Source organism: Gallus gallus, chromosome 1, assembly GCF_016699485.2.
Source record: "Gallus gallus isolate bGalGal1 chromosome 1, bGalGal1.mat.broiler.GRCg7b, whole genome shotgun sequence".
Taxonomy (NCBI): Eukaryota; Metazoa; Chordata; class Aves; order Galliformes; family Phasianidae; genus Gallus; species Gallus gallus.
In genome coordinates, this window is record NC_052532.1 from 42,955,539 (window position 1) to 42,972,789 (window position 17,251).

The 17,251-nt window shown below is 35.1% G+C and overlaps 1 protein-coding gene across 4 annotated transcripts in view; it reads left to right on the top strand.

Annotated features, from left to right (window-relative positions):
- TMTC3 (transmembrane and tetratricopeptide repeat containing 3) overlaps positions 1-10,453 on the top strand; it is a 58,895-nt gene extending 48,442 nt beyond the window's left edge. For 2 of the 4 annotated variants that reach the window (XM_046943940.1, XM_046943936.1), the window contains one exon: positions 9,650-10,447. In XM_046943940.1, the coding sequence (XP_046799896.1) occupies positions 9,650-9,720 (71 nt within the window). In that variant the 3' untranslated portion in view covers positions 9,721-10,447. Of the gene's footprint in view, positions 1-9,649 lie in introns of all 4 variants that reach the window. The other 2 variants (XM_040671299.2, XM_040671290.2) reach the window with 2 other exon arrangements.
- Positions 10,454-17,251: the final 6,798 nt, after the last annotated feature.

Here is a 17,251-nt window from a genome sequence, read left to right on the forward strand (position 1 = left end):
CTCCTGAGATGGCTGGACTAGCAGACTCAGATCTCGAAACAGGATAAATCACTTCAAGATTGTGCCTGATGTAAGACATAATTCTTTCTGAACAGCAGAGGTTTAATACAAACCTGACAGGAGATTGTGCAGCTCTTAATCTCTCATCACTTTCTCCATGCTGAAAACACCTCTTTTCTAGAGCTAATTTCCCACCAGACACAGGTAAAACTCCTGAGCCTTTATGTATTGGGCTGGTAGTCCAACTCTCAGGCTTTGGTTTTATAAAGGAAGGATATGGGCAGTTGGCTTGTATCAATAAATACCTTCCTTATTCAACAAATTGTTAGAATATTTTTCTGTTTTCTGTAATACTACAGCTTCTCTCTCCACCTCTCTCCGTAGAGAAATTTGTTCCTATCTTCTCTTTCCAGAAAGCTTGAATTGCTTTCATAACTTTTGCCTCCTAGTAGACACACAATTTTGCCCACTTCTGAACACCATGTGCAAGACCTGTGAGGTCTTTAAATGTCCAGCTCTCATATGAGACTGGCAAGACTGAAATACAGGTCCACAGTAACCCTGCTCAGCTGTCATCTGATGCTCTCCTGAAGTGCACAGTACTCAGTTCTACATTTGAATTTGCATTTTAAAATGCATTTTAGAATGCACTGAGAGGATCTAGCCTTGTACAAAATAGAAATCAAGAAAAAAAAAGAATCCTGATGTGTTTTTTGTTGTTGCGTTGGTGTTATTGTTTGTTTGGTTGATTGTTTTTTTTTTTTTTTGTGTGTGTGTGTGTGTGTGCTTGTTTGGTGTACATGTGTCTAACAACCTGTTGTTATCGGATTGCTTTGTATGCAGAAATATCAGGCTTGAAGTTAGCCTTTTTATTTGAGACTGCCCTGAGGCTGCACTGGGGCTGTATTTTAAGGGCATGCTTCTCGTATTCCTTTCTTGAGAATATTTTGTTGAGCGCAATAGTGATTTAGTTTAAGTCTTCGTTAGGACCCAAGCTGTTAGGAATCAGGGGAATTCCCCTGACACTGGACCTATTCACATTACATTTGAGAACTTTCACACTGCTTTATCTCCTCTTTATTGAAAATGACAGTCTTGTTTCTGATTCTCTCCCATATTTACAAAGAAGAGCTTGTTACTGTAGAACTTTTTTTTTTTAATTTTATTTCTTTGCTAGCTGGGTTAATTTATTTTGTAAGGAAAAAAGATAATAATCTAACATGGCTACAAGGATTTTGCTTTTTACATATCTCAAAGAGTTCTGACCTACAACAGTTAAATGCTAAATTACTCCACTGTAAATTCAGACCTCAGATATTTCTCAAATGAGGAAAGGATATTGATTACATTTGTCCCAAGTGTGGGATAGATGAGGATACACAATAATTGCATTTATGCTCTCACTCCACAGTACATAAGAAAAGTTGTAACGCTGCATTGGAGGTAGTAATTTATGGTCAAATAAGATGGTGAAGGATCTGAGAGGGCAAGATGTATGAGGATCAGCTGAGGCCTCTCAGTTTGCTCAGCCCAGAGTGGAGGAGCTGGGGGGAGGCCTCATGGCGGCTGCAGCTCCTCACAGGGAGCAGAGGGGCAGCGATGAGCTCTGCTCTCTGTGACAGCGACAGGGCCCGAGGGAATGGCATGGAGTCAGGGGAGGGTCAGATTGGGTGTTAGGAACAGATTCTTCACCTGCGGTGGTCAGGCCCTGAAATACACTCACCAGGGCAGTGGTCATGGCCCCAAGCTGTTGGAATGTGGACAACAGTCTCAGAAATAATGTTTGAATTTTGGATGGTCCCATGTAGAGCCAAGAGTTGGAGTCAGTGGTCCTCATGGGTCTCTTCCAACGTGGGATGTTATAGGGTTCTCTGTATATAATATGGATTCATAACCTGCCTTGTTGTCACAATGAGAAAATGAGAGACACATAATTTTTTTCCTAATTTTTTATTACAATATTTCTCAACCTTCTAAGTTACTCAAATAATGAACTGCAAAAAAAAAAAAAAAAAAATCTTAATAATATTTAGTGGAGTAGATGTTGTGCAAGAGATGACTGATTAAGTGGAATGTTGTACAACTAATATAAAGTTAACCTTCTTTGCTGTATTCCCTATTCAAAAAAAAAATTCCAAAAACATATTTCTTAACCCATAAACTGTTCTCACAGAAACCTCATTTTTTAATACATAAACAAATCAAAAACATTCCAAATGGAAATCGCATTTCTACTTACACTTTGGATGCTTTTTGTTTCATCTTGAGTAATTAGAGTTGGAAATAATGTTAAATAATGTTATCCAAAAAGAAGCACTCCTTTAATGAACCTGTAAAATATTTTCTGTGTAATGTGTAAGCATACAACCATGCATATCGCAGAAAAATAATATTAATCAGATGAAGAAAGCACACTTTGTGGGATCTGGAACAAGGGAACTTGAAAGTAGTGGAGGTCTGGGAATTAAATCTATTTTTTACTAACTTTCACATCCTTGTCAACTTACTGTGTTTATATGGATTTTTATATTCAATAATAATGAGTTAAGCACATGAAAACACATTATTGTCAGAAAAGCTCATGTGGGTTTATAACAATCTGACTATGCAAATGCTTGTAAGTCAGCAAAGAATTTACTTAACTTAAAAACAAAAATTCCTGCTCAGAGATTAAATTTGGCAGGAGATTTTAAAAATACGTATATCTTTAATATTTATGGAAGACATGACATATTCTTTTAAGATGATGGAATTCATATAATTTGACAAGCCTAACAAAAAAATCTGTAGACCTAAGTTTCAGAGGGTTGGATCTTTGATGACAGCAATGTATTAAAAGGAGAGTTTTTGTAAAATCTTTAATACTACTATATGTAGTTTTTTATGCATGTAGAAATACATCTCAGAAATGAATTTTCTAACAGGCTGAGAATTTGAGGAAAGCTTTCCAAAAAGATCTGAATGATGATTGCTGAAGATATCTTTATGAATAATTTGTTAGTTAGCATGTTAATAATTAATCTACATATTTCAATAGAATGTACATAAAGTTAAACTCTTCAGAGTATCTTTCTAATTCCTAGGTCTATTTGACCTTATTTGAGATAGAAAATAGTTCTGCATTTGTTGAGGTCATCACTTCTGAACAGGTCTATAATACTTCAAGTTGTTAAAACAAACACTAGACATTTCTAGATGATGAGAAACAACTACTAAAGATGCAGTTTTTGCATTTCCTCTTGTATTGTAGCTTTACTTGGACAAAATAAAAAATCTGTAGCTTTTAAGGTTGGATGCATTTGAACTGATCGGCCTAGTGAACTGATCAGAGTACAAATTATCTCTTTATGCCAAGCAAAACTGAATTCCACATACATATCATGCACGTAAATCATATGGGAGACTTTTAATACTTATGCAATAAACAATGTTGTTATTATTTGACTTTTTCCTTCAATGTATTTTAATAAATGGAACTTTTCTATTCACAGTCAACTTAAGGAAAACTGAAATTCCAAAGAAACCTCTGCTTTCTATTGGTGTTAGTAACCATAGCTCAAATGATAGCTTGTGAAACTTCTAAGCCTTCAAATATTTTTACTACATCCATATGTGTTGTTTCATCATCATCATCATCATCAAATGCTTAAGGTTGAAAGGGACCTTTAAGATCATCTAGCTCCAACCGCCCTTCTATAGGCAGGGACACTTTCCAATAGACCAGGTTGCTCAAAGCCCCATCAAGCCTGGCCTTGAACACCTCTAGGGAGGTGGCATTCACAACCTCTCTCGGCAGCCTGTTCCAGTGCCTCACCACCTACACAGTAAATAATTTCTCCCTAATGTCTAGTCTAAATCTACTCTCTTCCAGTTGAAAGCCATTTCCCCTTGTCATGTCACTACATGCCCTTATAAAAAGTCCCTCCCCGGTTTTCCTGTAGGCCCCCTTCAGGTACTGGAAGGCTGCTATAAGGTCCCCCCAGAGCCTTCTCCAGGTTTGTTGTTTTCTGTTTAGTTGTTTGTTTGTTTGTTTGTTTTTATTTCAATTATTTCCCCGTACTCAAAAATTATTTTATGATAAGTTTGGAAAAAGATATATGTATTTGTCTACTCACAAACAAGTGTTGATATACTTACAGTGTCATAGTGCCTGCTTGCTGTAAACAATCTGACAAAAAAAGTGGTGGAGCCACTTATCCTTTCCTTTTTAGAACTAGCATCTCAGTGCAGAAGTTTGATATGGAGTTAATACTCTTCACTTTAATGTCAAACAACAGATTCGTGATTAGATAAAACAGACTTGCTGTCCAATCAATTCCTATCTCCTCAAGGAATTTATCCCAAGATTTCAGGTCAACCAAAAGTATATTCTCTTATACAAGTAGATTTAGAACCTGCTTTTCCCTATGACAATTCTCTTGATCCACAAGAGCAGAATTACTTGTTTTGGGTATCAGATAGTCTTTAAGTGTTCTGCCTCTATAGCCTATGGAAAAAGGAATGATGAATAACTGAATGCTTATGACCTTGCTTTTTTATTGAAAGTTTGTGTGGTAGTTAGATCTGCTCAGTGTTAAACCTGCAAAACAATATGCAAGTGAGATGTGAGATGCTAGTCTATCTGCTAGTCTAACTATAATTCATACATATTTTCATACAGTTGCATGGAATGTTTTGAGTTAGAAGGAACCTTAAAGAACCTTCAATATTTCTGCCATGGGCAGGGACAACTTCCACTAAATCAGGCTGATCAAAACTCCATCCAAAATAGCCTTGAATGTTTCCAGGGATGGGGCATCCACAACTTCTCTGGGTAACCTTTTCTAATGCTTCATCACCTTCACAGTAAAGAATTTCTTCCCTAGATGCTAAATATTTCCACTGACTCTGTCTGAGATTTTGTCAGCAAATGTCTAAATTTCTCTGCAAGGTCTTTTTCTTCAGCCTTATATTGAAATAAACAGCTAAATATGACTGTAACTTCTGAAGCCATGTTCTGAGGTATTGAACATTTGGATGTGTTCTGGCAGGAGTACTTTCCTGTATCTGTGGACATGCCCAAGTCTGAACTTGCATGTGTATTTAGCTATCGTTCTAGACCTGTCTGATTTGTGAGGTGCTTATATACTGCTGTGTCCAGTTTTAGAATAGCATTGTTCACTGTCTTTGTCAGGCCAGCATATTGCCTTTCTTGGTGGTAGTGATGCAGATGTTTATCACAGAGAACAGAAGTTAAACATGTCCTCTAAAGGCAAATAGTAAAATATTCCATTTGGAACCCAAACCTCTGATGTTCTTACTGGATAAAGTGTTGTCATACAACAGTTGAGATATAAATCAATGGATAAAAACAAATCTTCTCAATTACGACAAGTATTCCCCTTGTACCAGAAAAAAATTGTTTGAAACAACTTGCCTTCTTCATAAAATTTATGTTTAAAAAGAGATTTAAAGGACCTAAGAAAATTATTTATGATATTCTTAGAGTCATATTTCGAGGGACTTGACCATAGAATCAGTAATAAATATTATTAAGTAAAGCATTGCTGAAAAAGTCAATTTATAGAGTTTTACTCTGTTTTGTTCAAATGAACTTCTGATGGTTCAATTAATTTTGGGAGATGTCAACACAGGAGTATCACTGGGACAGGGAAAATCTGCCAGGAATTTTGGCAGATGCATTAGCAAGTTCTGAAAAGCTGCATTGCTGGAAGCAGTGTGGCCACAAATCTTGTAATGATCTGGTAATTGACCTCATAAAAGACCTTGTGAATATGATCTTCTTGTGAGATTTTGCTAATTCTCTTAGCAGTGAGGGAGCCAAGTACATTCAGTGAGAGTCAGGGACAAAGTCTTCCAATTTTCTGGAAAGTGCTTTCAAAAAGTAAACAAATTCTGTCAAATCAGAATCTTGATTTTCAGTCAGATATATTTTTATATCTTTGTTAGAAATAACATATGGTAATATCTTCTACCTCCACTGAAAGATAGCCTTTAATAACAAATTCAAATTCTGGATCATCTAGATTTTTACTGAAGCATAGTTTCTTCTGTGGTATATCCATGATATTCCACTGTATTTTCAAAACACTGAGAAGGTAATAGCTTTCACCATTATGTAACTGTTCTTCATTTCCTTCTCTGAAAATCGGTGTTACTAGTATGTTTATTTACAAATATTTAAATGAAAGCCTTTGTATTATGTGATTCTGATACAGTTTCTATGCGTTCTTAATGTTTTATGAGCAAATACAAGAAGGTACTAGGGTACTGTCATTCATTAGCACTTAAAAAATCAAAAAGAACTGAAAGAATGTCTGATTATTATACTGAAAATATATTTTTATTTGGTTCGAGCAGCATTTTAATTAGTATTATATCCTAAGACAATTAAAAGAATACTGCAGAAAACAGCTGAATGAAACAAAAGAAATAGCTAAAGTGTTAACATGAAGGATGATTTGTTAGTTCCTCCTACAGAAAGCAAGCAAACAAACAAAAATAATATTTTCTGCACTGGGAGTTTTCTATCAAAAAATGAATTCAAGGCTGCAGATTATTCTCATTAGTGTCAAAAAATAAAAAAAATGAGAGGCTATTATCTGAGTATTAATAAGCCCCAGAAAGAGCTTCCATCTTTATTGAGACCTTGGATAAACAAGAATAATGAATCTCTGGGTTTGCTTCCTGATTTCTAATTTAATGTACTGCACAATCTCAACTCGTCCTCCCAACACTGAGGTCAGCCTTCATTAGCAAGCTGTAAGTAATAACAAAACAAGGGAATAAAGAAGCCATGACACAGTATTAAAAAACAACATTTAGTTTAAAGGAGCACCTGGAACATACTTGTTTTATTCATCTTACTTATCTTTAGTAAAATAGCGTTCAGCCACCAACAGCCAAAGGTTTATAGCTTTAATTTTTCTATTAATAATGTTTAAATGAGACTGAAGTTAGTGAGGTACTTTTAAAATTGCTGCACTATTGAACATATTGAAATATATTTATGAATTTGACGTCCGTAAAATGTCAAAGAAGAAATAACTGAAATTTTGGGGGTTCTTTGTGCGTTATTTGGATTTTTTCTTTTTTTGCTTTTCCTAAGAAGTTTGTGTAACTTGCTTGTCTTTGTGTGGCATTATTTAAAGCTGTGAAGATAAGAAATGAACGTTGTCTTCCCTACTTCCAGTAGTCCCAACCCCAAATATATTTTCAGGATTTTGTTTGGCAGTTTTTTTTGACCTGACTATTTTTCTTCTTTTTTTTTCTTTTTTTTCTTTTTTTTCTTTTTTTTCTTTTTTCTTTCTTTCTTTCTTTCTTTCTTTCTTTCTTTCTTTCTTTCTTTCTTTCTTTCTTTCTTTCTTTTTTCCTTTTTTTTTGGGGGGGGGGAGCGGGGGGGGGGGGGGGAAATTACCATATTTTTGTATTAATTTGTGGGACAGTATTAACTGATGCTTACTATCCAAACGCTTCTTTGTGCCACAGTCAGATAACTGATAGCAGACCCTGACACCAGCATCTGTCCATGCATGGTGTATGTAGATGACTTTCATAAGAGAAAACCTGGCTCATAATGCACTTTAACAGGAAACATTCATTGCATTACAAGATTTATTTTGATTTAGTTCCAAACAGATGTGAAATTCCAAGTTTTACATATTTTTTCTTTTTTTGATAAATATTTATCTTTTGTGTCACAATGGCCACACATATCTACCCTCTTTGAGTAGAAATTCAGGAAAGATAGAACTTTAGTTTCATTCTTCAAAAGGTTTTGCTATATAAATTTGAAAAATGTCCATTCATTTGGCTTTTTTTTTTTTTTTTTTCTATTTTAACTTTTCCTATTTTAACTTTTGGGCAGAGCAGCTTTTTCTTTTAGGTAACTAATTTCATTACATTTTTTTTCTAAGTGGATCCAAATCTCCCTTAATCAATTAAGTATGTGTCTTTGTTTTCAGATGTTACTCTTCATCTTGGTATCTTTCTTTTGGTTCTGCCTCTCTTAAATAGTCTGATTTGATTTTTCTTCCAATAATACTTCTCAAAAATTTAAAACTCATTTATAGTAATGTATTTGGTAGTTGGGCACTGAAAATTTTAATTACGTCAAACATCAAAAGTCATCAGGCTGTATTTCATCTCTGTTCTCTATGCTCATAAACTTTTTCATCACATCTAAAGCTTATTTATTATTGTTGACTCAAGCTAATAATTTCCATTTCAAATAGATGATGAATTTTTAGAAGACAATAAGAAGAGAATTAGAAGAGATAAGACAAACATCCTTCATATATCATTAAATCAAACAAAATGCTTGTCATTTACAGTCAGTGGAATCAGAGCTTGTTATTTGCATATGTTATAAAGCATTTTCTAATGCTCTGCAAACAGAATCTGCCAGTTGACTTCAATAGTGATCAAAAGATTTAACTGAAAAGAAACCCTGAAATTAATACTGGTAGCAGTAACTGCATTTCATCTGTTTAGGTGTTGGGTTTTTTTGTTGTTGTTGGGTTTTTTTGTTTATTTTTTTCATATATGTTTGTCAAGTCTGTTTTACTGATATAAAAAGAATGCAGATAGAATTTAAGCAAGTTTCTCAATGCCATCCACTAACTACTTGGTTTTACCAGAAATTTGAAAGACGTGATGTTACAGGTGTTTCTCTGTGGTGCCTTTAACTATGACAAGTATTCTGTACAAGGTGGTTATTTTTCTTAGGGAAATGAAAGACATCCTTTGTAAAATTTTAATTAAGGCAAATAGACCTGAATTATAGTTTTCTGATATCAGAAGATAATGTCCAAAACAAAAGAAGTTGAAATGGGTTGGTGGATTCATTGCTCTCCATTCATCTGATGTAAACCATGCAAACCCTCAGCCAAGTCCCAAACAACGTTAAATATTTCTCAGATACTTGTTTGGGACAATAACTATGAGTCTTCTTCCAAGGATTGTGTTTGTCTACAAGGTATAAAAAGAAGTAAACTTCTAATATCCCTCATCTCATCTGGATACAGAGCCAGGCTCTTTCGATGAATGGCAACATCTGTTTTTCTTTTTTCTTTTTTGTTTGTTTCCTTATTGTTTTTGGTGTTATTGTTTTAAAAAGCTCTTAAGGATTAGTGAAAATCAAAGGCAATATGATTATAGGAAACAATTTCTAAGCAGAAAGTTTTTTATTTATTTCATTTAGGTGTTACTGTGAGAGGCTAAACAGAATAGATGGATGAAGTAAGTTAGCAAGTACTGAGAGTAAAAGATAGATTGCAAACCTCTGTCTTTTTGTAATGAATACTTACACTTTTATCCCACAAAAAATATTTAATTTTTAATAACCATTACCTAAGCATTACAGTTTGAGCTTCTTCTTTGAAACCTATTATAACTGATATTTGATTTCTAAATGTAATCAATTTAATTAAATTGCATTAATATTTAATTAAATATCAAACAACTTAATATTTTTTATTAACATAATTAGTCATTATACTGGTTTATAATTTCATTATTGGGTCTGTCTGTAAATGAAACTAAAGTTCTGTTTCACTCACAGAAAATCACAGCATAGCTATTGTTGATTATAGTAATACTAGTAGTTAGTAGTAGTATTATTTCAACTGTAACTGTAATTTTCTTTCAGGAAATTTTCTGGAAGCTGTTAGTATGGTGCCATTACTGTCAGTGGAACAGAAGGACATTTTTAGAGAATAGAGCTCGGAGTCACTGTAGATATTGAAGATCATCAGCTGCTTTCCACTTAAGAGAACAAATCTATTAAAATGGGACAACATGGAGAATGTAGTGGTAGTGTACAGAGAACTTAAATGAAAGTATTGCTTTAATGTGGAAATTAATCCTAATCGTTTAGATGGTATGACTTATATTTTGAAACTAAATACAGGCACGGCCCAACTACATTTCTTATGCAAAAAGCAGGTTACATATATAAGTGTATGTATGTGAATATATTTGTTAAGAGGAATATGCAAGTTAGAAATGCCTAAATGAAATTCAAGTTTCATTATTTTCAGATGTTAATTAAAATCTTGGCAAGATTTCTTCTTTGATGTTCTGTACCTAGTTGTTTTTTACAATGGATACTTCTGATAGACTTCCTAGAATTGTGTCTGACATCTTTAAAGACGCAGTTAGTTTAGTCGATACCTTGTTCTAAAAGTTAACATTGCCTTTGTTGTTTAAACACATGGAATGTTCCTATTGTCACTTAAAAGTTCAGTTTTAGCTAGTCTGAGAATTAAAGCATTTTGAATGCTAGAACAACAAGGACTTTCATGTTTGACTATGTTGAAAGCTATGATTTTTACCTCATCTTTTAACCACCTGTAAACACCTCTGTTAATATATCATTATTAATTGCAAAGGGAAGCTCTTAAAAGTTAGAAATATCAGAAATAAAATTGCCTCTGCAGTGTTGCACCTGCCCTTTGTATCCTTCTCAGTTTTTAATTATATCTTTAAACCTTTAATCTAAAGATGCATTTACGATTAACTTCATAAGTATTTACTTACGCTTCTCATAATCATTCACTTAGGTGTAAGAAGACAGAGTTGAAATAAGTGTAAAAGAAGGTGCATTGTCTGGGATATTCAAGTTCACTCACTCACTTATTTTATACTTTAAGTTGGAGAAAATGTATTCCTCTAGAACATTATTCCATTTCTAAAGAGCCTGAGGGTAAACAAGGAGTAATTCAAGAAAGAAGACCTTAGCATAAAGAATACTCTGTATTAGTAAAAGCTTTCCTCCTAATGAAACTTAATCCAAGTATATATAAACATATATACGTGCGTGTACTTATGTGAACTGCAAACATAGGCATTGAAACTTCTTAAGAGCAAATGAATTGGGAAGTATTCCATATGTATCATGGCACCCTACAACCTACCTTAAACACTGGCACTGGTTTTATTGGAAGTTGTAGCAACTGCTCAACTCATCATTGCTGACCAATCAAAAGGAATAGATTGGCCTTGTTTTTAACTGTTGCTAATCTTGAAATACTGCATTACAAGTTTTCAGTTAATTCAGAAGAGGCACATCTGTATTAAAGAGTTTGAAGGGATACCATAGACAGTAAAATAGAATTGTGAAAAAGATATTTTTAACAAAAGGGTACTAAAAGAATGTGACAGAATGTCAAAGTGTTAGAATGGGACACATTTGGCAAATGCAATGGGTACTAACCAAAGCTTGCAGGAGAAAACTTTATGCCTCAGACCCAACCAAATGCAAACTTCTTCAAGGTAGAACTCTCTATTTGTGAATGACAAGGCATGTACTACCTGAAGTAACACATAGGGACTTCACTGTGCCCAAGTCTATATATACAGTCTCTCTCAAAATGTCCTCCTTTCCCCTCATTTTGTTATTCCTGACACTCCTGGCACTGCAGACAAGTAAAGCAAGGGAGTACTGACAGATTTGGAATTGATCCCTAAACACAAACAAGGAAAAAATTAGAAGTTGTCTACCATGGAAATCATAATGAATACAGGAGAGACAGCAGCTTGGTCTGTTGGTATATTCACAAATTAAACCAAAAGAAACTTCAAGACGCTCATTCCTCCTAAAGAAGCGTATGAACAATATATATTGGTGAATAGCAACTTTAAGTGATATATTGCAATGCAAAGGAAAAGAGCTGCTGATACTGGACTGGCCATACACCAAAGTTTGTGCTGTTGTCAGGAGGATATCCTCATTGAGGGTTCAGAACAACTGAAATCTTAAAATTGTCTCTCAGAGAACATAGAAATTGTTAACAGAGAACAAAAGACAGTTGGAAGGAACTAACACAGGCTCTAACACAGATGAGATCACCACCAAGGTATCTGCCCTATGTGGTGAGGAGAGAGACAGAGTGGCCGTGGAATGACAGATATTTGGGAATTTTTATGCAATTTCACTTCTTAACCAAGCATTTTGTGAATGCTATCGTTTCCCATGAACGTGTGATACAGGTAAGGACTCTGAAAAAATGAAAATGTAGGAAAGCACAAATTCTCAGTTAGACTGATGTACAAAATTTAGTTCTCCACAAGTAATTCTAGGGAAGGATAGAGTTCTTTTCTAAAGAAATAGGATCAAATTTAGAGCTACAGATATTTTGATCACTATAAGCATTGAAAGTATAATTAATCTCAATATATTTATTATTGTACTTAGACAACTGCACTGAAAATGACTGTTTCTATGTTAGACAACCAGCACTGTGATAAAATAGGCCTGATTCACATGCCTTACTTATTTTTGTTAGGGTATATCTATATGATTTGGCCATATTGCTCCTACTCTAAGACAGTATATAATTAGTTTGAACAAATAGCTTGATAAAATAAGAAATTTTTTGTCTTTAATTAAGACTGGATTAAGTTGGCCATAAATTCCTTGCTCGTGTTGTTTTAGGTAAGTTTAAGCTCCTCTGATAGCACTTTTATCCATCAGTTATGTATTTTTTTTCCTGAATTAATTACAGTAGGGAAAAAATACATAGTTTGCAGACACTATCTTTAGAAAATGTATAAAAAGTGCAGTTAAGCAACATACAAATCTAATTTTTGCAGCAGTATGCATTAACCCCAAACAAACAAAAAATATAGCCAGTATCAGATGAACTAAAACATCAACAACTTAATCTACAGCTGAAATTATGATACTTCAGGGAACAATAGAAACTATCCAAACAGGTTAAATAGGATAGTATCCCCTAGCACAAATAATCACTGAATCATAATCATCCAGTCCACCCACAGTGTTCAAAGCATGGTCAGCTACAGTGGGTCGCTCTGGGCTGTGTCTAGTTATGATTTGGACATCTTAAAGGATGAAAGCTCCACAACCTGCCAGGGCAACTTTTACCAATGTTTGACCACCCTCACAGTGCAAAAAAAAAACAACCTTCTGTTGAAGTGGAAATTCCTGTATTTCATTTTTTGCACTTTGAGCATCATTGAGAAAAGTACAACTTCATCACCTCCTCACCTCCTTCCTCCTGCATTAACAGGTATTTTTACACATTGGTAAGATTCCCATGCATTTTCTCATCTCCAGGCTGAACACCTGCAGTTCTGTTAGCCTCTCCTTTTATTTCAAGTACTCCAGTCCCTTAATCATCTCCATGGTCCTACACTTGATGTACTCAGGTAAGTCCATGTCTGCCTTACACTGGGGATGCCAGTATGGAACCCAGCATTCCTCACATGGCCTTGATAGAATCACAAAAGGTTGAGGCTGGAAGACACCTCTGGATCTATCTGGTTCGAACCCAGCTCAAGCAGGGACACCTACAGTAGGTTGCCAGGACCATGTTCAATTAGCATTTGAAGATTTTCAAACTCCAGAGTGAAGGAGAAGGATCAGCTCTCTCAACCTGCTGACAACAGTCTTCCTGTGCTTTTGGCATTGTTTCCTGCAAGGATGCATCAGGATGCATCTTGTCCATCAAGATTCACGTGACCTTTTTAACAGAGCTGCTCTCCAGATAGGTGGTCCACATCTTATACTGATGTCTATGGTTAATTAAGTTTTTTCCTCAAAAGGTGCAAGATTTGACATTTGCCTTTGCTTAACTCCATGAGGTTCTTGCTGGCTCATTTCTTCATCCTGTCCAGGTCCCTCTGAAAGGCACAAATCTCTTGTGTGTCATCCACTCCTCCAAGTTTTGTGCCAGCTACAAACCTACTGGAGATACCTGACGTCTCATTGTCCAGGGCATTTATAAAGATGTTAAACAGAGTTTGTTCCAGGATTGGCCCCCAGGGTACACCATCAGTGACTTGCCTCAAACTGGAGTTTATGCTTCTGATCCCATACCACTGAGCCTAGCAGTTAAGGTAGTCTTTAGTCCACCTCACTGTATGTTAGCCTAACTCATACTTAATCTGTTTCTTGCTGAATGATACTATCGGAGAATACTGAAGGCCTTACAGAAGTCAAGATAGACAACATCCACTGCTCTCTCCTCATACACCAGGTCATTTAATGACAGAAGGCCAACAGATAGGTAAGGCATGATTTTCTCTTCATAAACCTGTACTAAAGACTCTCCAAAATCTTCTTGTTCTTCACATGCCTGGAAATGCTTTCCAGGAGGATTTACCTCCATTGCATTCCTGGACAGGTTTTTGACATGAGACTGACCATCCTGTGTCCTCTTTCTTTCCCTTCCTGAAATGACATGTGATTTCTTCCAGTCTTTGGGAACTTCCTTCTTTTACCACAACCTTCCAAAAATAAACAGTGATGTTTGCCAGCTTCGTCAAGACCTACGCATGCACCCTATGAAGCTTCATGGACTTATGTTTGTGATGTTTGTTTAAGTGCAAATACACTTGCACATCCACTGAGGAAGGTGGGGAAAGAACAGGTTAGGATCCTCATTTTCTCACTTGTCTCAGGGAACTGGGATTGCTAAAGACTAGTCTAACCAGTAAAACTCAAGGTGAAATGAATGCATACCTCAGTCTTTTTCATATCCTTTCAGCAGCAGGTCCATATTTTCCCATCTTCCTTTTTCTGTTTGATCTAACTGTAGAAGCCATTCTTGTTATCCTTTGTGTCCCACATCAGTTAGATTTCCTAACACTGTCCCTTCATGATCAGACTGTATCTTTACATTCCTTCTGTGTGACTTGACATAATGTCCCCTTATACATTTCCTTTTTATTACTGGGCTCTGTCTGGAGATATTTGCTTTCTTATTACCCACTGATGTAGGCTGGTGGGAAAAAAAATTATACCAATAAAATGCATAATGAAAAAGAATGTAGTCAGACACTGATCCATATTTAGCATGGTTGCTATGGAATAGCACAGATTAACATGGTATGAACTGCTGGCATGTTATTCAAGAAGAGCTGGAAATTCAAAAAGACACATGTATAAAGGGACAGATAAGATTTTGAAACCCCACTAAGTATTGCTTAATCTTCCAGAACAGCAGTGCAGGTTATACATATGGAAGCAATCAGTTGCCAGACATTGTAGAAGAGAATTGTTCCTCATCTATGCTAGCTGGAAACATAATGGAAAGAAATACTTGACATCTTATATGTTCATTTGCTGAAGATAAGAAACATTTGTTCTGTGCTTTTTCCTAGCAAGAAACATAAATTTAAGATACGTGAAAACTAGGACATGATATTGTCAGAAAAAAAATGACCTTGACATCTCTTGGCAATACTAAAACTGAAGGAGATTTTCACGTGCAAATGGCAGAATAAGGTATCTCAAAGGCTAATTGAACATTTGTAGAAGTGCTTAAATCTCTATATTACATAAGTGCTTATTGTTGTTAGTGCTTTGCAAACCTGGCAAGCAAAGATAAGCTATGGGAAATTATCTTTAAGCAGCTTAGCTATGGAGACGGGATGTCTGGGCCTTGGTGTCTTGTTTAAAAGTTGCCGTTGTCAAAGAGGAGGTAAATGAAGCAGAACTTCATCAAATGTAGCTAAACCCATCAGCTACTTCTTCCCATGTGACAGATCTTTGGGTTTGATTGCAGGTGTTTTGCAAGGTTTCAGCCCTCCCATTCACACAGTGGCTGGTCTCAGTGCTGTGCAATCTTCTCAGAAATGTCTTTTTGTGGATAAATATTCACTTCCACATTGTGCTAAAAGTAAATTCCTGCTATGAAAATTTAATGGTGTATGTTGTATTATTCATTAGGAAAAAAAAATTGCCTGGCAATTGTTTCTTTTTAAGCAGGTGATCCACAGTGTAAAGAAAATGTCATAAGAATATAATGATTGCACAGTCTGAGCATACATCGTTTGGTCTCTTATTCCTACACTGATATTTGGTCATATATTTTCTGTTACTTATAAAATGCAAGTAAGCAATGTTTTATGTGTTTGCTTGAGGGAAGAGACCAACTTTTATGTTAGATCTTTATATGATACTCTTTTCTCTTTTGGTTTAAATTATATATATACATCATAAGCCAGAAACATTTAAAATTCTCGGATATCTCAGATGCATCTCTAAAGTTTGCACTTTAGAAATGTCATGTGTCCCAATAGAAAACTACTCACATGTATACCTGAATTTCTATCATTAACTTATAGAAAAACAAAACAATGAAGAAACTATATTCATGAAAAACTACTTATGAAATTTTATGAAGTGCTTTTATAACTGTTCATTGCAACCTGATTTTAGTATGATGAGGTCCTTACCTCCTTGCTTACACAGAAGCAGGAAAAGACTTCTGGTTTATTCTCATCAGCAAACAATGGATAAAGGAAATGTTCAGTGACCGAGTTTTATTTTAGGACAGAAAATTCATCCATGACAGTAACATATGCATTTATATGACACCCCAAAAAAGTATTCCTAACTACATGCTATTTTTCTTTCAGTGTATGCCCTCAGGGATTATCTGTCAGACTAACTACTCATGTTGTCCTACTTTTTATGCAGAACTAACTATTTTCATTACCCAGAATAATATCTTCTGTCCACATGAACTCTCTCCTACTGTGTTAGAGATTGTGTAGATACTCTCTAAACTGAGAATCTGAACTGTGAAAATGATTGAGTAGCTTCTTTGAAGCAACGAGTGCCAGAATTTAGTTAGCAAGACTTGAAGGCAAACGTTTAAATTTAGTTAATAGAAAAAATATTCCAAAGATAGATAGAGGACATATTGCTTCTGGTAGTTGATATTTCTATCTTACATTTGAATTTTTGGTATTCCTTTGAATTTGTTTGGATTTATTTATTCAAATATGTAAATATTGCTGCATAAACACTCTTGTTAAGGGCTGCAAGTACAAATACTATGTTTTCAAGACAGTTTTCAGTCAATCTAGATTGTCTGAGCTGCATCTGGGCACCTTTCTGTCAAACTTTAGATCTCTCAGTTGTTTCAGGGAAAAAAAAAATTAATAGTGGGAACTGTAGAAAGTCTTAGTAGTAATGGGCTTTTCCAAATCAATTTTAGTAAATTACTGCCCTCTCATTCCCCTTGGAGTTGTCTTGGAATTAAGATATAAGATATGAAAGATATAAGATCTTATTTCTTGCATGAAAAAAATCAGAGCTAAATAAGTCCTGCTAGAGGGACTTATTTAGAGGGACTTAGCTTGAAAGTCAGCAGACTAGCTGGTCCTTCAGCTTGAAATTCTAGTACTTTTGAATAAATCAAGAGAAACCCATGGTAGAAAGTGTAGATTATTGTATTTACAAGATTTTTATGAAAGCACAAAAAGGAAAAGTAAA